General features: G+C 50.7%; 1 protein-coding gene across 5 annotated transcripts in view; it reads right to left on the reverse strand.

The window, feature by feature from the left end:
- Positions 1-412: 412 nt before the first annotated feature.
- Positions 413-24,271, reverse strand: part of KYAT1 (kynurenine aminotransferase 1) — a 35,620-nt gene continuing 11,761 nt past the window's right edge. For 3 of the 5 annotated variants that reach the window (XM_047699191.1, XM_047699193.1, XM_047699192.1), the window contains exons 2-13: positions 10,124-10,182; positions 7,083-7,230; positions 4,966-5,115; positions 4,809-4,895; positions 4,444-4,572; positions 2,724-2,844; positions 2,332-2,408; positions 2,103-2,192; positions 1,793-1,979; positions 1,624-1,703; positions 1,031-1,117; positions 413-927 (exon numbers count right to left, since the gene is read on the reverse strand). In XM_047699191.1, the coding sequence (XP_047555147.1) occupies positions 862-927; positions 1,031-1,117; positions 1,624-1,703; positions 1,793-1,979; positions 2,103-2,192; positions 2,332-2,408; positions 2,724-2,844; positions 4,444-4,572; positions 4,809-4,895; positions 4,966-5,115; positions 7,083-7,230; positions 10,124-10,176 (1,275 nt within the window). In that variant the 5' untranslated portion in view covers positions 10,177-10,182 and the 3' untranslated portion in view covers positions 413-861. Of the gene's footprint in view, positions 928-1,030; positions 1,118-1,623; positions 1,704-1,792; positions 1,980-2,102; positions 2,193-2,331; positions 2,409-2,723; positions 2,845-4,443; positions 4,573-4,808; positions 4,896-4,965; positions 5,116-7,082; positions 7,231-10,123; positions 10,183-12,187; positions 12,401-24,271 lie in introns of all 5 variants that reach the window. The other 2 variants (XM_047699189.1, XM_047699190.1) reach the window with 1 other exon arrangement.

Genomic DNA, 24,271 nt, shown 5'->3' on the forward strand with positions numbered 1-24,271 from the left:
GGGCATCTTGGCCCTGGACATAGGGAGGTACACAATTACATGAGCTACTTCTTCCCCCTTCTGCTTAAACTTCCCGACCCTCCTGGCCTGCGCTCTGACCCCCTGTGAGACAGGAGACTGTTCGTGTCTTCCCTTTCAGACGCTCACCAGAGGCCCCCACCTCCTGCACACGCGCACAATGTGCCATAGTCACAACCCTCCATCTGAGCCCTGGGTTCTAGGCCCGGTTTTACCACTAACCATGACTTCGGGCAAGACCCCAGTCCCTGCCCTGCTTCGGGCCTCGGTTTTACTCCACAAAACACATTTGTGCAAACAGGGGCTGGGATCTAAGTTTCACTGAGGTGCCTTCCGCTCTGCCCCTGTTCCCATCAGCCATCAGCACCACCGTGTGAAGCAGAGAAGCCTCTAATAAGACTGTAAATAACTTATAATTTTATTATGGATGAAAAGTACTCGCTTGAGAACTCGAACCTAAAGACCACTTCCCGAGGTTACCTAAGCAGATAAGGAAAGGAAGGGATGCTGGAGCCTGGGCTGGGGCCAGGGCAGGGCTGGGACTCAAGGCCAGGACACTGTTGGACTCTGTTCCCTTGAGTCCCAGACAAGGAGGGGACCCAAGACTCTGTGACCCAATCTAGGGAGAAGCAGGGAGAGGCCCGGGTCAGGTCCACCTTCCCACCATGACAGGAATACAGGTCCTGTGGGAAGCACGCGCTCCAGAACCCACCAAGACCAAGGAGGGCTCTTCCCTCGGGACATCTTGTGTCGAGGAGTAGGCAGCCCCAAGCTCTATCTACGCCCAGCCTGGGAGGGGCTGACAACCGGGCACAGAGCAAGCGGGAACCAGGCGGGGCCACGTCAGGGCCTGAGCTCATCCTTCCACTTCTGCAGCTTCTCGTCCATGGCCTGGAGCGTGGACTCATCCTGCACCAACACAGGTCAGTCCTACCCCTCCCTCCCCACAGCACCAGTGGGCCACAGGGAGCTTGCGGAGGTCCTCTCTCCCCTCCAAACCCCCGTCCTTTACCTTCACAAAACAGAAGCGGACATAGTGGTCAAATTGCTTCCGATGTGGGGTGCTGTAGAAGACGGAGACCGGGATGGCCGCCAAGCCCTAGGGAGGAGGAAGCCCACGTCTGAGACCCTCCCCACAGCACAGCAGGCCCTTGCTCTGGGGGACAGAGAGCTTCCTGTCGTGGGCTGGGGCAGGGACAGTTAGCTTGGGTGCAGCACCTCCCAGGGATGGGTCAAGGTCAGAGGAAAAGAATGGCCAAGCATGGTTCCCAGTCCCTCCCTGTGTAAGGGGGGTGAAGGCTGGGGGGGGGGGGCGGACGGGGGGGCGTGCCATGTGTTAGATCAGGGCAGACACAGAGAAGAAATCAACCTCAGTGTCAGAGCCCAGAGCCCACCCAGCTGGGCATTAATGCGCCAACCCCACACCCTACAGACAAGCCGGCCAAGGCCCGGAGAGCCCAGGGATGCCCGCCAACCCGCACAGCATCTTTCTGCAAATTCCAGACAGAGATGCACCCTGGTCCTAGAGCTGATAGCAGAGGCTGGGCTGGACTGGGGGCCTGGCCTCTAATAGCGCCCACGGGGCCCTGGCCGAGCCCAGCCCACCTTGTTTCTGATCATCCACTTGACGAAGCGTCTGTCATAGGGCTCATCTGCATCGCCTGGCAAGTCCGGCATCTGGGTCTCTGGGGGACAGAAGCCACGCTGAGCTCCGGCCGCCTCCAGCCACCGCCCTCCCGCCCTGCTTCTGCCCGGCCTGGCCAGTCCTGCTCACTGAAGTCTGAGATGTCTGCGATGAGGAAGTAGCTGCCCTGGGGGACCACGGGCCTCAGGCCCACAGACTGCAGACTTTGAATCATGTGGTCCCGGTAACGCTGCACAGCTTGCGGCAGCTGCACGAAGTAGCTGCTGGGTTGGCCAAAGTGCAGTTGCTCGTGCTGGAAGCTCTGGGCCACGGCGGCCTGCGGAGGGTGGGCGCGCATGGGGCGGGGCTGATCGGCGGGGCTGATCGGACGGGGGAGGGAGGCTGGCCTGGGCTCTGTGGCGCCCCTCCCCCCGCAGCGGGGTCCCCTGCCTCTCCTCACCTGGCCCTGCGTGGGACAGTGATAGATAGTGTTCTGGTGGACGGTACGCAGGTGCTTCATGAGACTGTCCGGGCCCAGGGCCCAGCCGACCTGGACCGGGAACACAGGGAGGGGGTGAGGCCCTCTGGGGCCTGGCCACCCCCTTTCCTAATTCCCAGTGCAGCCTTCCCTGGCCCGGATCATGAGGGGCGGCGGTACCCCGACGGTACGCCGACCCTCGTCGACTCACCTTCCAGCCGGTGGCGCTGAAGCTCTTGCCAGCGCTGCCAATGGTCAGGGTGCGCTCCCACATGCCAGGGAGGCTGGCTGCCCAAGGCCAAAGAGAGACACTGCTCAGCTGGGGGTGGGAGGGGTTGGTGGCCAGGCCCCAGGCACGCATCGGGCTCTGGGCACCCCGGCCCCTGCTAGGTGCTAAACTATTTTCAGGGCTCATCTGAGCTCATGTTCATGACCACCCCTGGGGGCAGTGCCATTGCATCCTCCTGCTCTCTGAGAGGCTAAGTCACTGCCCCAGGTCACACGGGCCCTAACCACGAGGCCTGTGTCGACTCCCAGATTGGGCTCAGGGCCCTGCCACCAATGTCCGGGGGAAGGGACAGGCCCCAGGGAGGCAGGGCTCACCGATGCTGACGTGCTGGTGACCATCGTAGACCAGCCACTGGTAGACCTCATCACTGATGCAGATCACATCATGCTGCTGGCACAGGCTGGCCACCAGCTCCAGCTCGGCCTTGGAGAACACCTGTGGGGACCACCCCCAAACAGAGACACCTGCTCAGGGAGATGAACGGATACCATCGAGTTGGCTGCTAAGGGATTTTCCATCCCATCTTATCAAATCCCTTGCAACACTGACCCTGGGAGGTCTGTTGCGAGTTAATAGAAAATATACACGTTGGTCTCTGCCCCTAGCCCCCAGGGTTCCTGGCACAGAGCTCCTACAACCCTTGTAAATGTCTTAGTGACAGGAGCACTAATATTGGGTCTTTGACCCCTGACAACAGGGCTCCTAAAGCCCTCGTAAATTCCTTAGTGAAAAGAGCACTAGAAGTGTTTTTTTGTTCTAACGAGGTGACACTGGGTGGGCACCTGCGTAGCTCCAGCATCAGGGCTGGTCACCAGAATGACCAAGCCATGATTAGAAGCTTGGAATTTCAGCCCTACCTGTATCCTACAGAGAGCAGAGGGGTTGGAAATGGAGTTTGATAATAATTAATCATGGGGCGCCTGGGTGGCTCAGTTGGTTAAGCGTCTGCCTTCATTCAGTTCAGGTCATGATGCCGGGGTCCTGGGATCGAGCCCAGTATCGGGTTCCCACTCCCTGGTCAGTGGGAAGTCTGCTTTTCTTCTTCTCCCTCTGTCCCTCCCCCGGCTCATGCACTTGCTCTCTCTCTTAAATAAATAAAATCTTTAAAAAATTATAATGACTGGGGCGCCTGGGTGGCTCAGTGGGTTAAAGCCTCTGCCTTCGGCTCAGGTCATGATCCCAGGGTCCTGGGATCGAGCCCCGCATCGGGATCTGCTCTGCCTGCTTCCTCCTCTCTCTCTGCCTGCCTCCCTGACTACTTGTGATCTCTCTCTCTGTCAAGTGAATAAATAAGATCTTTTAAAAAAATTATAATGACTAATGATGCCTATTGAGGAGCCTCCATAAAATCCCAATAGTACAGGGTTCGGAGTGCTTCCAGACTGGTGAACACATCCATATACTGGGAGGGCAACACACCCAGGCCTCGGGATCCTCCCAGACCTCGTTCTGTGTATCTCTTCATCTGGCTGTTATCTCCTTTCTCATCTATATCTTTCTCAACTCCTTAATAAACTAGTAAGTGGAAGTAAGCATTTCCCTGAGTTCTGAGAGCTGCGCCAGCAAATTAATAGAAACCGAAGAGGGTGTGGTGGGAACCTCAAATTTATAGCCGGGCTGGCATCTGAAGGGCGGGCAGCCTTGTGGGGCTTAGCCCTAACCTATGGAATCTGACGCTACCCCATCTGGTGTTGTAGAACTGCCGGTGTGAGGCCCCCCCACACCCGAGGTCAGAGTGTTGTAAGGAATTCTGTCATGTTCTCATTGGACATATGAGAAAATACTCCAAGAGGTGAGGTCACCATTCCCAGGGTCTCAGGGGTCACAGAGGTACCCAGTCTGCTCCAGCAACCAGCACTTCCGCCTTCCAAGGGGATTCCCACCCCTGTCCCTGAGACCTTGGGGAGTCTCGGTCCTCAGAGCTCATTACAAGTTGCCTTCCCATTTCACAGATGAAGAAACTAAGGCCCAATGTGGTAAATCAGTAACACAACCCAATCGTGAGGGGTTCCTGGAGGGCGGTCTCTCGGGTACCTTTCCCACGGGGTTGTTGGGTGTGTTGAGGATTAGGGCTTTGGTACGAGAGGTAAACTTGCTGGCCAGCTCTGTGGGGTCCAGCTGCCAGCTGCTGGCGGAATCCAGTTCCCCGTCCTGGGTGGGGCTCTGTGAGAGGAGATGGAAGGGGGCAGCGATTAATTCTCTAGCCGACCTTCAGCCCCCAGGATTTGGCCCTCCTTCATGGGCATCTGTTTCCACCCTCTCTCCTCTGGGACTCTGGACACCCCCCACATCCTGGAGAAACGGACCTCCTTTCCTTCCTTCTTTCCCACCTTCCAGGGGCCCACACGACACACTCCTTGGACCCCTCTGCCTACGCACACCCTACCCAGCATCCTCACCGGCTTCAGGGTCACAAACACAGGGTGACCCCCTGCCATCAATGTCATGGGTTCGTAACAGTCAAAGAAGGGCTCCATGATGATGACCTAGCAAAAGGATCAGATTAGCTGGTCCCTTGGCCCTCATCCCAACCCAGCCCGAGCCTTGCTCACTCACCTCATCTCCTTCGTCCACTAGGGCCTGGAAGGCTGTGAACAGGGCTCCATAGGCACCCACGGTCACCAGCACATTCTTGAGCGGGTCTATCTCCTGTCCCAGGAGCTTCCCAAAGAAACTTGCCAAGATCTTTGTCAGGGGTGGGTAACCCTGGCAGAACAGCAACCGTCAGCCTGCCTGGCTCAGCCTGGGCCCACCCTCCTGCTCAGCTACATCCAGGCAGTTCTAGCACTTTCCAGCCACAGGCCCGAGGCAAATTTGGCCTTTCATGTCCTCCACCAGCGCTGGCCATCGAGCCTGTTCTGTGCAGGCCCAACGCCCAGGGCTAGGATTTGGTGGAGAACTGGACAGAGTGCGTATTTTGTGGAGAACCGTCCAACGGAGCCCCATGGTGGTGGCAACTCAATGACTGAAGACCTTCCTTCTCAGTTCAAGAAGCACATCTGTGCCATCGGCTCATCCCAAAAGCCTTGCAAGACACGTATTATTTGATCCCCACGATTGGATAGGTAGAGAAACGGAGACCCAGAGATAGGAAATGACGTGCTCAAGGTCATGCACAGTTGAGGAGCAGGAAGGGGACTTTATGGAAGCACCCCACTATGAGAGGAAGGTTGGATCCATATGCTTGTTTGCTGAGGACACTTATAAAGCACTCAAGGCTAAGCCAAAGGACTGAAACCCCAAGGTCTAGAACTTCACCAACTAATTCACTCAACCAGTCCGGACCATGTAAAAATTAAAAATTTCTGTCCAGCAAAATATACCAGGAGCCAAGTTAAAAGACAAAACATTGCAGACTAGGAGAAAGAGGTCAGATATTTAATATATAAAGAGCTCTTGCAAAACAACAAGACAAAGATAGAGACCCAAATGAAGAAATGGAGTTGGTCATGAAAGAAAAAGGACTGATACCCAGTGCACATATGAAAAGGATAATAATTGAAGAAAAATAAAAGCAACAATGAAATATTGCTCTAAGAATATGTCAGTATTCAAAAGATTGGAAATGCTCACGGCTGGCAATAGTAGGAGACCAGTGTGTTGGTGGGGATGTGAGTAAACCTTTTTGGAAGGCAGTTTGAAGATATCCATCACATCTTTAAATGCTTACACCCTTTGACTCTCTAGTTTGACTTCCAGGGATTTGTCTGAGAGAAAGGCTCACACATGTGTACAAAGATATACACACAGAGATATTCACTGTGTCATTGCTTATAAAAGTGAGATAGTCAAACCAGCCCATCAGAGCAGGGCAGGTTCAAGAATTTATAGCACAGCTAAGCAGGGGAATACCATGTGGCCCTTAAAGAGAATGAGGCTATTCTGACATGGAAAGTTGCCCATGACAAGCTGTTTAGTGAAATAAACAGGTTACAGAGCATTATAGTACGAGTCTGTTTGTGCTAAAAACCGCAAATCTCCTATGTTAGGTATATGGGTGTGTGTGAGCATGTGTGTTTATATAAGCACTTTAAAACGTTAAAAGTTTAAAGTCTAAGTGCTCAGCAAAGTAGCAAACTCTTGGTCATAGTTACCTCTGGGTGGCGGAACTGGATGAAACTCCCTCCCGGTAATTCTGACGCATACCAAAGTATAAGAAGCATTCACTGTTTTACTAAACCAAGGACTGACAAATATTTACCTTATGACCTTTACAGAAAGAGTCTGGATTTGGAGTCAGATGGGTCAGCAGCTTGTCTTTCGAGACGCAGCTTACATGCCACCTCCTCCAGGAAGCCTTCTCTGGTCTCCCCAGATTTCATTCCCTTCTTCCTGCTCCCACAGCACCCCATCCTCCCCTATTACAGCATATCAAATACCTTTATTTTCTGCTTTTGTTTTCTTTTGTTTTTTTTGTCTGCTTTTCTTACTAGACCCTGAGCTCCCAGCTCATGGTTTTTTGTCTGTCTCTCCCCAGACAATGAGCAGTCCCAGGGACTGGAACAGAGGAGACACTCAGTGAACAATGAACTACAGCCACACTGAATTCTCTGGGCTCTGCTCCAGAACGCTGATACCCATGTGGGCCTGATGTTCAGAAAGGCCTGACCCTTCCTCCCCCAGGGCCTCCTTGAGGCCTGCATCCCAGGGCCCCGGGCAAAGCTGAGACTCACAAATGCCTTGGTGTACTGGTTGAGCATGAAGTCACTGTTGAGGGCGAGCTGAAAGGCTTGAATGGCGAAGTCGGGGGGTGGGAAGTCGGGGAAGCCTTGGCCCAAGTTCACGACATCATACTCACTGGCCATTTTGCCAAACTCCACCCTGAGCAACAAACAGAGAGTTGACACCAGGCCATCTGGAACCTGGAGGTGAGCGGCTCTCTCCAGGACAGGATGAACAATGCACTGGGCTCATTCCAGAAAAACTGGGCAGTTAGCGTCTGCCCCAGACTGAGATCTGTGTGAGGGTCAAAACTGGTCCCTGCTTTGGCATTACGTGGGCCAAGCACTGGGCCAATCCCGGGTCCTATTTTTTTTAAAGTAGGCTTCACGCCCCGCATGGATCCCAGTGTGGGACTTGAACTCACAACCCTGAGATCAAGACCTGAGCGGAGATGGGGAACCCAACGCTCCCCTGACCGAGCCCCCAAGGCAGCCCTATCCTACCCATTCTTTAGAAATATTTGTTGAGACTTCCTAAGTGGATTTCACGAACTACAGTTTGAAATATGTGCTCAAGGGGCACCTGGGTGGCTCAGTTAAGCATCTGCTTAGGCTCAGGTCATGATCCCAGGGTCCTGGGATTGAGCCCCTCATCAGGTTTCCTGCTCAGCAGGAAGCCTGCTCCTCCCTCTCCCACTCCCCTTGCTGTCTCTCTCTGTCAAATAAATAAAATCTTAAAAAAAAATGTGCTCAATAAAAACCTTCCCATATGTATGCATATGTCCTATTCCTGAGTCACAGTGGGGATGGAGACGCTGAGGCTCATAGCGATTTGAGCGATTTGCCCGAGGACTCCCTGTTCATGCATGGCCCAGCCAACCTTTGTTTCTACATGGGCTCCATGCAAAGTTTATGCTTTAGACCATTTGCCTGGACAGACTGGGGTCCCACCAGCCCCCACCATCTGCCATTTCTGGCAACCACTGGTGGTCACCTCCTCAGGGGAACAGAGAGGCTGAGAGGCTGCATGAGAGGCTGGTGTGTGGTTGCAGACTGGCAGGCAGAGGAGTCAGCCTTGGCTGCATTGAATTTGCATGACAATAAATATTGTTCCATCTAAAACTGTCATTTTCTCCCCAGAGCCCCATAATACTTCTGAAGTTGCTGACACTCAGAGAGGCTAGTGACCTGCCCAGAGTCACACAGCACCTGAGGGCAGAGCTGAGATGCAAAATTGGGTGGCAGATGTTCCGTGGTAATCGAGACAAGGAAACTAAGCTCAACTAAGCCCTGCAGAGACCAGCTGCCCTCTAGGTTGGGTTCTGAACCTCTCAGGCCAGCACTCTGGGGTTAGCAGAACCTCAGGCCCTTTTTTGTCCAGACTCACATGGCCTTCATCCCTCTGGCACCCCCCCCCCCCCCCCCCCCCGTCCTGTACATTCTCCACAGGCCTGCTTCTGCTCCGCCCTGCCTTTGCCATGAGACTTGGCCTCCCTCGGCCTCAGCCTCCCCTTCTGTATAATGAGGGTGTTGGGTTCAAGAGACTGCTGGGTCTGTGAGTCAGGAAAGAGTCTTGCTGCCTCTCCCAGCCTGTCTCCTAGTCCGAGTTGGACTCTACCTTATCTGCAAAGGCCCACGAGGCTGCACAGCCTCCCTCACAGACAGGACAGAAGGTGGCATGACCGAGAGGGGCAATCAGACACTAGAGGGGTTTTGGGTCTGGCTCCTCTGTCCCAAACACCATGGAGTTATCAGGTAAAGGATCTTTGCAAATCACAAAGTGCTGTACATGGAGGTGGGGGTGGTGCTCAGAGGGCGCTGTTGAAAGAAAAAAAATGGTTTTTGGGGGGGGGGTGCGCTCCTGGGTGGCTCAGTCGGTTGAGCGTCCAACTCCTGATTTCGGCTCAGGTTCTGCTCCCTGGGTCGTGAGATTGAGCCCTGACCCTCGCTCTGTGCTGGACAAGGAGCCCGCCTAGGAGTCTCTCTCCCTCTGCCCCTCCCCCCACCTTCCATCTCTCCGGCGTGAGCACACCTGCTCTCTCTCAAAGAAAGAAAGAAAGAAAGAAAGATGGGGCGCCTGGGTGGCTCAGTGGGTTAAAGCCTCTGCCTCCGGCTCAGGTCATGATCCCGGGGTCCTGAGCTTTCTGCTCAGCGGGAAGCCTGCTTCCTCCTCTCTCTCTCTCTGCCTGCCTCTCTGCCTACTTGTGATCTCTGTCAAATAAATAAATAAAATCTTTTTTAAAAAGGGAAGAAAGAAAGAAAGAAAAAAGTGCGCCCATGTTTTATAAAAGCAACAGCCAACAACTTTTTTTTTGAAAGTACAGGGATGTGGGGGGGGCGGTGGCTGGCTCAGGGGGTAGGTAGAGCATGTGACTGGATCTTCTGAGTCTGAGCCTCTGTGCTGCTGCCAAAGGTGGGGGTGGGGGGCGGCTAGGAAAAATCCCTGCATTTTTTCTTACACACCTTCTTACTTCATCCATTGTATTACTAGTAATCACGGGCACACATGTCTTTCAAATTTAGAACAAGTCAACAGAGAACAGAAATTAACCTCAGCTCATGCCCAGTGCAGAGCTGCCTGTATTTTACCTTATCTTACTTAATTTATTTTACTCTGTACTAAGTGGGAAATAAAATCCCTGGAAAGCCCCAAGCCTGATGCCTTCCTACAGCATATCATTCATTTCATTTCATACGTTGATACAGCATTTCATACAGCGTTTCGCCTTATCCTCCCAAGGCCCTTCAAGATAGATGTAATTAGCTCCATTTTGCCGCTGGGGAGCTGAGGTTCAGAGCAGGTGTCACTGCCCACCCCCACCCTCACCCCCACCCCGCGCCCCAGCCAAGAGCGAGATGAAGCTGAGATTGGAACCCAAGCCCGCGGCTCCCAGTCTCACCTCTCCCAGGCTGTGGCTGCAAACCTCAGTCCCAGCACGGTGGCCGTCCTGGGTACCCCCGAGTTAATGCAGACCCAGACCCGCCCCCAGCCCTGTCCCACCCTCCCGCCCGAGAGGGGACCCCACACGCTTTCCCAGCCCTACGGAGCTCACCATGGGTTGTGGTCAATCCCGTCCAGCCGACGAGCCTGGAGCCGCTTGGCCATGGCGAACTGGAGACAGAGAGAGCAGAAGGTCAGAGCGCTGGAGACGGGCTTTTTTCCGACCACAGCCCCCGCCCCCTTGAGGCAGAGGGGCTGATCGCACTCCCCGGGAGCCCGCCTTTGGGCCTGGCTCCGCCCCATGCCGGCGGCCCCGCCCCCACCTGCCCCACCCACCAGCCCGGCTCCGGGGGTCCTGACACTCCCACCAGATTCAGACTAGATTCGGACCCGACAGGCAGGCTGAGGAGGAGGAGGGGCAGCAGGGAGGGGGAGGAAGGCAACACGGTGGCCAACGTGCAGCCTGCGTTTAGGACGGCCGCTTCCCTTTAGGACAGCCATGCTAAACTCAGAACAACCTGGCTGGGCCCATTTTATAGATGAGAAAAATCACATTTTTTTAAAAATAATTTTTTGGGGCGCCCGGGTGGCTCAGTTAAGTGTCTGCCTTTGGCTTGGGTCATGATCCCAGGGTCTTGGGATCCAGCCCCTCATCAGGCTCCCTGCTTGGCGGGAAGCCTCCTTCTGCCTCCCTCACTCCCCCTGCTTGTGTTCCCTCTCTCTCTATCTTTCTCTCTGTCAAATAAATAAATAAAATCTTAAAAAAAATAATTTTTTTTAAAGTAAACGTTATGCCCCACATGGGGCTCCAACTCACGACCCTGAGATCAAGAGTCTCATGGTCCTCCCACTGAACCGGCCAGGTGCCCAAGAAAAATCATGCATTAGAAGAATATTTATCAATGTGATGTGCTGACATCAATAAAACGGGCTACAAAACAGTACGTACAGTATGATTATGTTTTGTAAAAAATCATACCCTACTACGTATTTGTATACACATACAGTTTTCTGTGACCATATAGGAGTAGGCGAAAAAAAGTTTGGAAGATAAATACATCAAAATGTTACCAAAGATTCTGAGTGGTGGAATTATAGGTGATTTAACTACATGTGTGTGCTTTTCCTTCTTTCTTTCTTTCTTTCAAGTTTATGCATTTAAGTAATGTCTACACCTAAGGTGGGGCTTGAACTCATAACCGTGAGATCAAGAGTTGCATGCTCTTCCAACTGAGCCAGCCAGGCACCCCATGTGTGTATTTTTCTATGGTTCCATTTTTTTGGTATGGAGATCACACCATATGGGATTGATTCTGATATATGCTTTTTTTTTTCCCCCTTGCACGTTCTCTGAATTCAAATGTATCTCAGAATCTCTAGCATGAATCTGATTGGCATTTCCTGCCCCCTTACTAGCCCATACAATAACAGCATATCATTGATGGGATCATGGTTTCAATGCTATAAGGAATTACTGTTGAATTGGGGATACATCATTTTTAAGAAGATAGAGGGGCGCCTGGCTGGCTCAGCCAACAGAACATGTGACTCTAATCTCGGGGTTGTGAGTTCAAGCCCCATGTTGGGTGTAGAGATTACTTAAAAATAAAATCTTAAAAATACATACAACGAAGATGAGGTTGGGGGGGTAGGTGAGGGTGCATGTTAGGGCGAGGTAAGTTTGAGAAGGTTGGGGTGGGGCAAGGGGTACCGGGGTACAGAGGCATAGAGAGAGAGAGAACAATGGAGGTGAATGGAAGTGAATGAGAATAAAAAGGAAGTAAATATAATGCAAGCACAAAAACTTGGGGGAACTCAAAGGAGTGACCCTCAAGTATGACACACAGTAATTGCATTAAGTGAGGAAACAGTGCCTGTTTTTGGACTTATGTATAATGTATTCCTCAGCCAATGTCTACTGAGCACCTACTGTGTACTGAACACTGGGCTGGGCTTAGGGGATGAAGGGCAGGCAGCACAGCTCCATGCAGACCATTCAGATGCAGAGCTACAAGTTCAAGGTTAGAGGAAAGAGCAAGGGAGGGGTTCCCTCCGGGCTAGAGTCAAGGAAGGCGTCCTGAAAGAGGGGCTTCATGCACAGCTTTGAAGCTGGGACCATGCCAGATCATCGGGGCTCTGGGCTGGACAGCAAAACACGTGGGACTAGAGCACTTACAGTCTGGTGCATGTACCGAGTGAGAGAAGTTCCAGCCTTCTTTCTCTGGAAGAGCCCAGCCAGGTGCAAATAGATGGCAGCCACATTCCTGAACATGCCTCCCAGGGCCTTGGGACACTGGTGACTTCTCCTCCAGAAGCAGAGAAGAGGGAGGAGAACGCTCTGGCCAAAAAATGGCTCCGAGGCCAGGGTATGGATTCCACACACACAGCTCTAACAATAACAACAACAACAACAGCAGCAGCAGCAACAATAAGAGCTAATATTTATTGACTGGTCACTGCGTGCCAGACATGGCAACAAGTGCTTTCTTGCATGATTATCCCTCACACCTACACCCCCCTGACCCCCGGAAACCAGAGGGACCCTTTCAAAATGTAAATTACCTCTAACAGAAGAAAAAAAAAGATCCAGGTGAAGATCATGGATGACCCCTAACACCACAGGGAGAGTCAATCCCACATTATGTTCTGAGTCTGGAAACACACACACCTCCTGCAAATTACCTTCGTGCTAAAACCAAATCTAGATCAGATCGTGCCACTGGGTTACTAAAACACAAGGGACAGAAGAATATGTTAAATGATACCATGGAGAGGTGATCCACAAATGACTTTGTTTCTTCAACAAATAAAGTGAAGGGGGAAAAAGTCCAGGGCAGGATAGATGAAAAGAAATTTACATTTAAAAAATGAATGCAGGGGCGCCTGGGTGGTTCAGTGGGTTAAGCCTCTGCCTTCGGCTCAGGTCATGATCTCAGGGTCCTGGGATCGAGTCCCACATCAGGCTCTCTGTTCAGCAGGGAGCCTGCTTCCCTCTCTCTCTCTCTCTGCCTACCTCTCTGCCTACTTGTGATTTCTGTCTGTCAAATAAATGAATAAAATCTTTAAAAAAAATGAATGCAAAAAAAAAAAAGAGAAAGAATGCCTTGAAAAGGAAGAAAAATGTTGGAGGGCTTGATGCACAATTTCAAAGCTTACAAGAACCAAGAAAGGATGGTATTAGCGTAAGGACAGACATATAAGTCAATGGAATCAAAGTGAGAGTCCAGAAATAAGACTCTCCTATGGTCAGTGGTCATATGGTCACTTGCCATGTGACAAGAGTGCAAAGAAAATTCAATGTGGAAAGAACAGTCTTTCAACAAATGGTGCTTAGACAAGGATATTCACCGGCAGAAGAGTGAATGTGTACCCCTACCTCACACCATACACAAAACTAACACATTGTAGATCATGGATCTAAACACAAGAGCTAAAGCTATAAAACTCCCAGAAAAAAAACAGGAGCTTGTCTTTGTGATCTTGAGTTAGAAGACGGTTTTGTAGGTACGACACCAAAAGCGTGGGCAACAAAAGAAAAAAACAGATACAAGGGATTTTATCCAAATCAAAAATTTCCATGCCTCAAAGGATACCATCAACAGAGTGAAAAGATAAAAGTATGGGGGTAAGTATTTGCAAATCATGAATCTGAATTTCTCCGAGGAAGATTACACAAATGGCTAATAGGCACATGGAAAGGTGTTCAGCATCCTTAGTCGCTGGGCAAATGCCACTTCGTACTCGCTAGAATGGCTACAGCAAATATCGGGGATAATTACAAGTGTTTCAAGGATATATAAAGCTTATTAGCTAGAGACTTACACATGGCAAAACACATTCTCTTTATTTTTTTCTTTTTTTTTTTTTTTAAAGATTTTATTTATTTATTTGACAGAGAGAGATCACAAGCAGGCAGAGAGGCAGGTAGAGAGAGAGGAGGAAGCAGGCTCCCCGCCGAGCAGAGAGCCCGATGCGGGGCTCGATCCCAGGACCCTGAGATCATGACCCGAGCCGAAGGCAGCAGCTTAACCCACTGAGCCACCCAGGGGCCCCTCTTTATTTTTTTCTTTAGAGATTTTACTTATTTATTTATTTGAGAGAGGGAGAAAGAGCATGAGTGACAGGTGGGAGCGGCAGAGGGAGAGGGACAAGCAGGCTCCTCACGGAGCCTCAAGCCTGACCGCAGGACCTGGAGATCATGACCTGAGCTGAAGTCAGATGCTTAACTGACTGAGCCACCTAGGCGCCCCGCAAATTCTCTGGAAAGTAGGAACAAAATTCAAAGAAACCTCTATCACCACTTCCTTTCACCACTGCGTTGGAAGTCCCAGCTGGTGGGACAAGAACAGGAAACTACATGTATAAGACCCGAAAGAAATAATATCCCACTATTTGCAAGGGGATACAGTTAACTACACACAATAATTCAAATATACAAACTGGTAAAATTAACGAATGCTCAGCAAGGTGGCTGCATTTAAGATCAAAATGGGAAAATAAACGGCATTGCCACCCCTTCCCCAAAATGCTTTCTCTTTCTTTGGCCCTACGGCCTGCAGGTGCATTAGATGCCCTTGGGCACCAGGAAAACACACACCCAAAAGGCAAACACACAAGTCAGAGGATTACAAATGCATAAAGATGCTTCAAGGACGTTGAGAAACTGCAAGCCTGGTACATTGCTTCTGGGAATGTAAGTGGCGTAGCTGTTACGCAAAATGGTCTGGCAGGTCCTCCAAATAATAAGCATAGAACTACTTAAGATATGACCCAGCAACTCCATACCGTTACTGGTAGGTAACCCAGAGGAGTGAAAACATGTGCTCACACAAAGACTTGTATGTGCATGTTTATACCAGCATTATAAAGTGGTAGCAACCTGAGTGTCCACTACAGGATGGTAATAAAATGTGGTAGGTCCATGGGATGGAAAATCATTTGGCAATAAAGGAGGAGGAGGTTCTGACACCTGCTACAACACGGGTGAGCTTTGACAGCATGGTGCTGAGTAAAAGAAGCCACTCACAAAAGACCACACGTTATAGGATTTTATTTATACTAAGCAGGCAAGGCTCTAGAGATAGAGAGTAGATCGGTGGATTGCCTTGGGCTGGGGGTGGGAGGGTGGGGTTGGGAATGCTGCTACGGTTACTGGGTATCTTTTTGGCCTAATGAAAATGTTCTGAAGTTAGACGGTGGTGTGGCCATGCTAAAACGAGTGAAGGGTACACTTGGAACAGATGAACTATACGGTATGTGCATATCATTATATCTCAATAAAATGGCTTTTTTTTTTAATCACCAAGGTTTGGGGCTCCTGGCTGGCTCAGTTGATAGAACGTGCAACTCTTGATCTTCGGGTCATAGGTTTGACCCCCACGTTGGGTGTAGAGATGACTTAAAAATACAAAATCTTTAGGGATGCCTGTATGGCTCAGTCAGATAGGTGTCTGACTCTCTCTTTCTCTCTCTTTTTTTTAAAATATTTTATTTATTCATTTGAGAGAGAGAGAGAGCCCGACATGGGGTTCGATCCCAGGACCCGGAGGACATGACATGAGCCGAAGGCAGACACCCAACTATCTGAGCCACGCAGGTGCCGAACCCCCCACTTTTTTCAGTTGTCTGACTCTTGATCTCAGCTCAGGTCTTGATCTCAGGGTTGTGAGCTCATGCCCAGCGCAGAGCCAACTTAAAAAAATAAAAATAACAATAATAAAATAAATAAATAAATAACCTTGTAAAAAATAAAAATAAAGTAAAAATCACTAAGGTTTTGTTTTGTTTTGTTTTGTTTTGTTTTGTTTTTTAAAGGCAGTATCCTTGTGGTGGCCACAACAATATGTGTCTCTGCCAGGAGCCTAACTGACTGAGGAAACGGTGAGGGCTCCATCCCGAGTCCCCAGTGCTGGGTCTGTACCTCCATGTGCTTCCCTGGCTGTTCCTTCCAGTGTCTGGAAGACAGCGAGGCCAACTGTAGCTGGGAGACGGGGCACTTCCAAGGACTCCCACTGGTTTCGCTGAAATTTTCTTTTTTAAAAAATTTTATTTATTTTAAAAAGATTTTCTGTACTTATTCATGAGACAGTGCGGGGGGGCGGGGAGCGGGGTAGGCAGAGGCAGAGGGAGAAGCAGGCTCCTCACTGAGCAGGAAGCCCGACGCAGGGCTTGATCTCAGGACCTTGGGATCATGACCTGAGCTGAAGGCAGATGTTTAACTGACTGAGCCACCCAGGCGACCTTGCTGAAATTTTCTGAGAATTGCACTGCCGTCTGAGACTTTTCCTTCCAGCCTTCCTTCCTTCCATCTCTCTTCCAGGGGGTTCAGAACACGGCACTGAAAAAGAGGTGAGGGTTTGGAGACCTCGGGGGCGGGGGGTGCTGTCAAAGAGACCCAGCAAGCAAATGCAACATATGACCCCTAACTGGATCCGGGATTGGTGACAAGAACAGTGAAAGTTCCTGAAGGGTATCTGTGGCACCGCTGTGGCATATCTGAATATGGCCTGTCCATCGGAGGGCATGACTGGTCAATTTCTTTGAGGGCGATAACGCGGGGCGTTCACATGGGGGGATGGCATTCTTAGGAGGCCATACTTAGTGAAGTATTTAGGAGTGAAGGGCCGGGATGTCTGCAACTTGCTTTCAAAAGATTCAGAGGGGAGCCTGGGTGGCTCAGATGGTTAAGCTTCTGCCTTTGGCTCAGATTGTGATCTCCCGGTCCTGGGATGGAGCCCCAAGTAGGGAATCTCAGCGGGGAATCTGCTTCTCCCTCTGAATCCCCCCCCGCCCCGCTTGTGCTCACTCTCTCTCTCAAATGAATAAATAAAATCTTTGAAAAAAATAACAATAAGCACTTATTATCTTAAAGTTGCTTTGGTCAGAACATATCTACTAAAAAAGAAAAGATTCAGCAAAGACATTCAGAAACAAGGGCAGGGCAGAGGGAGGCGTTTGCAAATGCTGTTGGTCCACGTGAGCAAGGGCTGGATGTGGGTGCTAGGCAGACGTGTGGCCACTGCATGGTTCTTTCTCCTTTTCTGTAGGTTCGACTTGGTCAGAACAGAAGGCTGAGAGGCAAAGGAGACCCCCGAATGCAGTGCGTGTGATGAGGGAACAGAAGGCAAGCAGAGGACAAAGCAGAAGCTGACACCCCACAACCCCCCCTCCCACGACCTACGGGATACATGGGACAGTCCTCAGACGCTCTGGGCTGCCCTAAAGGCAAAACAAACAGTTAACTCATGAGATCACAATCCTGCAGGACCTGAATCTCCCTCAGTTTACAAATGTCCTGGTGATTTACAAGGAAGAAGCTTTCTTATCAATAGCCTAAGTTCCAGAGACCTGTAACTCAGTTTCCTGAAGCCCTAACATCACCGTCCCCTCCATAAAATTGAGGGAGGCTGAGGCAGGAGGAAAGGTCAATAAAACAGAATTTCTTTTAAACCTGCAGCTCATTGACAAGGACGTGTGATAGGAGGAAGCTCCCAACTGTCTTACTCTTAATGCCTTACTAGAAGGAAAACCAACTTTGACCAATAGCAAAGCCTCCGGGATCCTGTGTGTCTTCTTTGATACATGAAAGTTCTTTCTTGAAACCCCCCTTATTCCTTACCTCCCCCAAGCCACATAGGCTATAATCAGCCGCCCCTCACAACCTCACAGCAGCTTTTCCTGCCCACGGGTCTTGTCCCTGTGCTTTAATAAAATGACCTTTTTGCACCAAAGACATCTCAAGAATTCTTTCCCGGTCGTCGGTTTCAGACTCCACCCCGCTGAACCTCATCTATACTCATTCTAGAACCACATCACATGGGCATCTGGGATTGTGATCCACAAAACCCGGGGGCTATAAATGGTGCCCCCTGCCATCCTGGCCCCCTCCCCCACGGGGCAAGCACTCAAGAAAAACGCACCAAGGTGTTTATTCCTTATCAATCTCTTAGGGAATGTCTGGAAAATCTGGTAACTGATTGAGCAAGCGGGGTTACGGAAAAGGGAAGAACCGGCTGAACCGGACCTCTTTGGCCTGAGGATGCAGGGCTCAGAGCTAGAGTTAGAGACAGAGAGAGATAGACAGAAGGCTCACCCTGGGGGTTGCACGTGGAGAAGACCCCACCTCTGTCTGGGGGGTGGGTGTGGAGCGGGATGAACCAGAGAGAAAGAGTCTGCTTGGTTTTGAGCTAGTCACTTCAGGTTCCCCAGGTAATGGGCTCCAGCATCCTTGAGACCCTACACTGCCCCCACCCCCCGCCCACGCCAAGCTTGACTACTTAGGAACTTGTTAGTTCTCATTTCAGGTTCAAATCTGTGCCAGGCAGGAAAGGCTGGGTAGATCATACCATCCTTAGGCACTGTCACTCAAGGGTGGTCCTCGGGGAGCGGGCTGTGGGGCCCAGGTGGGAACGCCCCCCAGCAAAGCTTCATTAGACTTGCAAATATCTAGACATCCACTGTGTGGGCTCCATTGAGGGTCCCCAAATGTTAGGGGTGAGTCTGAGGGAAGAATGTGAACATTGACTGGGTAACGTACGATACGAAGAAATCAGTAATTTATTGGCTGTGCTAATGGTATTGGGGATTTCTTTCTTTCCTTGTAACAGTCCTTATATTTTAGAAATGTCTCTCTTTTTTAAAGATTTTATATTTTTTAAAAAAGATTTTATTTATTTGTTTGACAGAGGGAGACACAGTGAGAGATGGAACACAAGCAGGGGGAGTGGGAGAGGGGGAAGCAGTCTTCCTGCGGAGCAGAGAGTCCGATGGGGGACTCGATCCCAGGAACCCGGGATCATGACCTGAACCGAAAGCAGACGCTTAACCGACTGAGCCACCCTGGCGCCTTAGAGATGTCTCTCGAAGTACTGACAACATAATATCTGGGATTTGCTTCAAAATAATCCAAAATGATCCAGATGGTGGAAGTAGGAAGCAGATAGGGGAACAGAGGGAGTAAGCCAGGCCATGGGTGAGACTGGGCGGGTCAGCACACTCTACTTTTGTATGTATTTCAAAAGTTCCACACGTCTGAGGCAGAAGTCACAGCCACAACATGGAAGGAGCCTGGGTCTGTGATAATCGGGGAACCATCGGTGATCTCTGGACTTGGGGGTTGGGGATGGATCTTGTTCAAGATGCTGTGATTTTGTTTTCTTTTTCATTAACAGGAAATTAGGCCTCATGGCTAAACCCTCATCAGTGCCCTCAGCCGCAGGAGCTCAGCAGAGACTGAGAAGTTGCGGTGAGGGAATGCATGCCAGGGGGCCGTGGGGTCTCAGTGAGAGGCTGTTGGAACTTATTATGGAATTTGGACTTCGGTGAAGTAATTTGGGGGAGGGTTCAGGGAAGCTAGATCACTTATGGTTGGATATCATAATAATTTTTTTAAAAGGTTTTATTTATTAATTTATTTGAGAGAGAGTGTGCATGAGCGAGGGGAGGGGCAGAGGGAGAGGGACAAGCAGACACCCCACTGAACGCAGAGCCATAGGCAGGGCTTAGTTTTAGGACCCGGAGATCGTGACCTAAAGCTAAATCAAGAGTTGGACGCTTGGCTGGGGCGCCTGGGTGGCTCAGCGGGTTAAGGCCTCTGCCTTCAGCTCAGGTCATAATCCCAGGGTTCTGGGATCGAGCCCCGCATCGGGTTCTCTGCTCAGCGGGGAGCCTGCTTCCTCCCCTCTTTCTGCCTGCTTCTCTACCTACTTGGTTTTTTTGTTTTGTTTTGTTTTGTTTTTAAGATTTTATTTATTTATTTGACAGACAGAGATCACAAGTAGGCAGAGAGGCAGGCAGAGAGAGTGAGAGGGAAGCAGGCTGCCTGCTGAGCAGAGAGCCCGATGCGGGACTCGATCCCAGGACCCTGAGATCATGACCTGAGCTGAAGGCAGCGGCCCAACCCACTGAGCCACCCAGGCACCCCTTTTTGTTTTGTTTTTTTTTTTTTAAAGATTTTATTTATTTATTTGACAGACAGAGATCACAAGTAGGTAGAGAAGGGGCGCCTGGGTGGCTCAGTGGGTTAAAGCCTCTGCCTTCGGCTCAGGTCATGATCCCAGGGTCCTGGGATCAAGCCCCGCATCTGGCTCTCTGCTCAGCGGGGAGCCTTCTTCCCCACCCCTCTCTCTGCCTGCCTCTCTGCCTGCTTGTGATCTCTGTCAAATAAATAAATAAAATCTTAAAAAAAAAAACAACAAAGAGTTGGACCCTTAACTGACTGTGCCACCCAGGTGCCCCCCAATAATCCTATCTATAGGGAAGCAGGTTTAAGTGAGGCTGGCTATACTTGGAGAAGCAGCCACCCAGGTGTGCCAGGAGAGGGGGGGCGCTGGGTTTCCCGTGGCTTCGAAAACGTTCACGTCCGTTTGTGTTCAGACATGATCGCAGAGCATTGTGTTTTTTTCTGGATTTCTTATGGTCGCAGCGTGGCCTTGTCTGATACTGGTGTTCCGTGCAGTTGTGTTCAACACAACACAAGTCCTATCTGTGGGTGTCAGGCCAGCTCCGGGATTCTAGAGGCTGCTTTTCTCTTTCTAAATCCTCCTACTAAGAATAGAATCCAAAATCTTTACCATGTTCTAGAGGGCCCCATTAAATCAGCTGTGAGGCCACCTGTCCCAGCCATTTCCTGCCACTGTCCCTTTCACTTGCGGTCTACCCCCGGCCACACTCGCCACTCCCGTCTACCTGTTAGTTGTGGCCCTATATCTACTCTCCTTCTAGAGCAGCATCTGCAAACTTTTTCTATACTGAGCCACAGTATATACTGTGGGCTTTGCAGGACCTACAGTGTCTTTCACAGCTCCTCAGCTGTGGCAGGGGGAGTCTGCTTCTCCCTTTCCCTCTGCCCCACTCCCCTGCTCATGCTTCCTCTTGCTCTCTTTCCTAAAAAACAAAACAAAACAACAACAAAACAACTTAACAAAAAATAAAGCTGTATTAACAAACCCTGGTGGCAGACCAGGGTTGGACTGTGGACCCTCCTAGCATCTTGAACTCTCAGACATGTCCACACTGGGCCTCCAGCAATTTGTCCATTATGTTTAAGTTTTCATCCCCCAGAACTGGTCCACGTGGAGGTCTCTGCTCCCCTAAGTCACGATTGTCTGTATCTGCTGGTTTGTCTAATGTTGGAGGCAATGGTTTGCCCCGTGACTTCCTTTCTCAAATGGGCCTAAGGTGTTGATTTTTCGATTTGGCCAGCTTTCTGCTTGCGAGGATGTTGGGATGACTTCCAAGCTCCTTATGCACAGGACTGGAAACCGGAAGTCCAATGAAACCCGCCTGTTCATGGAATTTCATCACTACCCGTGGAATGCTCTAACTTCACTACAAAAGAGAAATAAGTGAAAATAATTCATAACGCAATAGTCAGGCTTGCCCACTCTAGAAGATTCCATGAAGTAGATAGCTGCTTGCGCCTGCTTATAAGAAGTAAGTTCAGCCTGACCAGGGCAGCTACCCAGCTAGTCCCTCCTTAACCCCGACGCAGCCCAGCCTCTTCCCCTGGGGTCTTTCAAAGCATCTCAGAGCACTGACAGTCATCCATTCTGTCCAAAGGTGGGGCACTGCCTCCCTCCGTTCTTCAATCATCAGCTTCTCCAGAGCATCTTCTGGGGCCCGGCCCTGGCCTGGGGCTGAGACTACAGTAGGAACCAGGAGCTGTGAGCAGGGGTAGGAGGGAGGAGAAGAGATGCCCCCAAGCACTGTCTCCCTTATTCATCCTGCAAGTATTTCCTCATAAGTACAAAGACATGTTATGGTTTGAACTGTGTCCTCCAAAAGTGTATGTTGAAGACCCCGGGCATCCGTGAGTGGAAATAGGGTCTTTGTAGATGTGATCTATGTAGAATAAGGTCATACTGGATTCGAGTGGACTTTACTCCAGGATGACTGGTGTCCTTCGAGGAAGGGAGAAGAGACACAGACACACAAGCAAAAGGCCATGGGAAGACAGGCAGAAATGGGGGTTGGGGAGGTGTCTGCAGGCCAGGGAGCTCCACGGATTGTTAGCAACACCACAAGCTAAGAGAAAACCATGGGACAGATTGAGCTCTAGAGGCTTCGAGAAAGCATGACCCTGCTGACACCTTGATTTGGGACCTCTAGTCTCCAGAGCAATGAAAGAAAAACTTTTGTGTAAAACCACCCAGCTTGGCGGGACTTTGGGCTGGCTGCTCCTGGAAACTAATGCAATGGGACACCAGAGGGCGCTCCATGCACGGGTTGGGGGAACCTGGGAGTTTGGGAGGGCTCCCTGGAGGAAGTGGCATTAGCACAAAGCCCCAAAGCAGGGAAAGTGAGCCTGGTGGAGAGGGCGGTGCAAAGGCCCAGGAGCGGAGGAGGGCTGGGAGATGTCAGGGGCTGAGAAGTCCTCTGGCCAGAGTTGATGCTCTAGTTTCTCAAAACTGAGTCACTTCCCAGGGGAACCCTGCAGGAAGTACTCCCTGGTGGCTGTAGCTAGAAACCAGAGCTTGGAGCAACAAAAGTAGTGTAATTATTATCTGAGGAAGGACATTCCACAGGGTGTCATATGGGGCGGGGGAGGTGTCAGTGTGCCTCAGCCTCAATCAGCCAGCGGACATGAAGTCCATGGTAAAGTGTGAGTGTAGTGCTGGTCACAGGAGGCACCTTCTGCCTGTTGCAATGTTCTAGGGGGACGGGCTGTCCTCTTGCTCAGGATTAAGGGATTTCTCGGGACCGGGACCATCCTGGGCACATGGGGACGGTTAGTTTCCCTGCTGAATACAGGGATGGCTGCCCTGTTCTGGGCCCGATGTCCAGCTGATTCCTCCAGAGGGACCCTCTTCTGTCTCCTGACCAAAATCTCCGGATGTCCAGCAGAACAATCCTCTCTCTGACACCCTCGCCCACATCATTCCACATCTATGAATTCTGTCCTTTCTCCTAAAGTGACAGCACCTCCTCTGCCCTAAATTATACCTCTATCATCTCACTGGATTCCAGTGGTGGGACTAATATGAACATAATCAGCAATCATCTCTAATCTCCCGAGCGCTTACTTTGTACCAGGCACTGTGCTAAATGGTGACTCCATATGTCATCGGACCCTTTTAATAGCCCTGGAAAGCAGGTGCTTTCCTCACCTCCATTAACAGGCAAAGACACTGGTAATAATGATAAAATAACAATGAACACTTACACTGAGCTCCCGGAGATTGGAGAGGTGTCTGCAAAACCCAATGCCCAGCACAGGGCAGAGGGTCACACCCCCAAGGGAAAAGATCCCAGCTCATGGCTCTCGCCTCTCCTCTGCCACCACCACAGACCCTCACCTGCTCTGGGCACTGCCTACTCTGGGGAAAGGAGGTGCCTTGGAGTAACTTGGCTCCACAGAGGGCAAAGAGAGCCTGTGCTGGATGAGGATGTGCTGAAGCAGTCGCACTGCCTCAGGGCTGGAGCTGGACACCAGGAGCCGCTTCTCCTGCAGCAGACTGCCCGGGCAGGGGGTGCCTGGTGTGTGTGGGCTGGGGCAAGTCTCAGGCCATGGGAGTGAGCATCACACTGTACCATCTGTGGGGCAGTTCTGTCCTCCTGTTGCCAAACTCTGTGCCTGAATAATTCCCTGGAGAGATGATTAGAACATAGACTTCGGGGTGCCTCGGTGGCTCAGCGGGTTGAGCCTCTGCCTTTGGCTCAGGTCATGAGCCCAGGGTCCTGGGATCCAGCTGAGCCCCAAGTCAGGCTCCCTGCTCAGTTGGGGAGTCTGCTTCTCCCTCTTTCTCTCCTTCTGACCACCCCCCACCTGCTTATGCTCTCTTTCCATCTCAAATAAATAAAATAAAATCTTAAAAAAAAAACCAGCACAGACAAATGGATACTCAGGGGCAGATACTCAATGGGAAATAAGGGATTTTGGTAAAGTCACTCATATTTTATGGATGGAGATACTAATGACCAGGGAAGGGAAATGACCAGGCCAGATTCTACCAGGACATGGTCATCTGAGTCACGGTCCTGGCATTTTTCTCATCTCCGCATGCTGGCTGTTCCAAAAGACATTATGCACTAGGCAGAGAGTAAGCTGCTACATAAACTTTCGCTGAATGACAGAATGAATGTCTATTACTCTCACCAGACAGTGAGCTCGGTCAAACGAGGACTCTCCTCTGTTTATCTTTTTATCATCACCACTTGGCTCAGCCTGCCACACAATAGGTGCATATCTTTTCATTGCCCCAGCAAATTTTTATTGAATTTCTATTACATGCTATGCCTGTGCCCTACGCCACCAGGTATA

The sequence above is a fragment of the Lutra lutra genome, chromosome 13 (genome assembly GCF_902655055.1).
Source record: "Lutra lutra chromosome 13, mLutLut1.2, whole genome shotgun sequence".
Classification (NCBI taxonomy): Eukaryota; Metazoa; Chordata; class Mammalia; order Carnivora; family Mustelidae; genus Lutra; species Lutra lutra.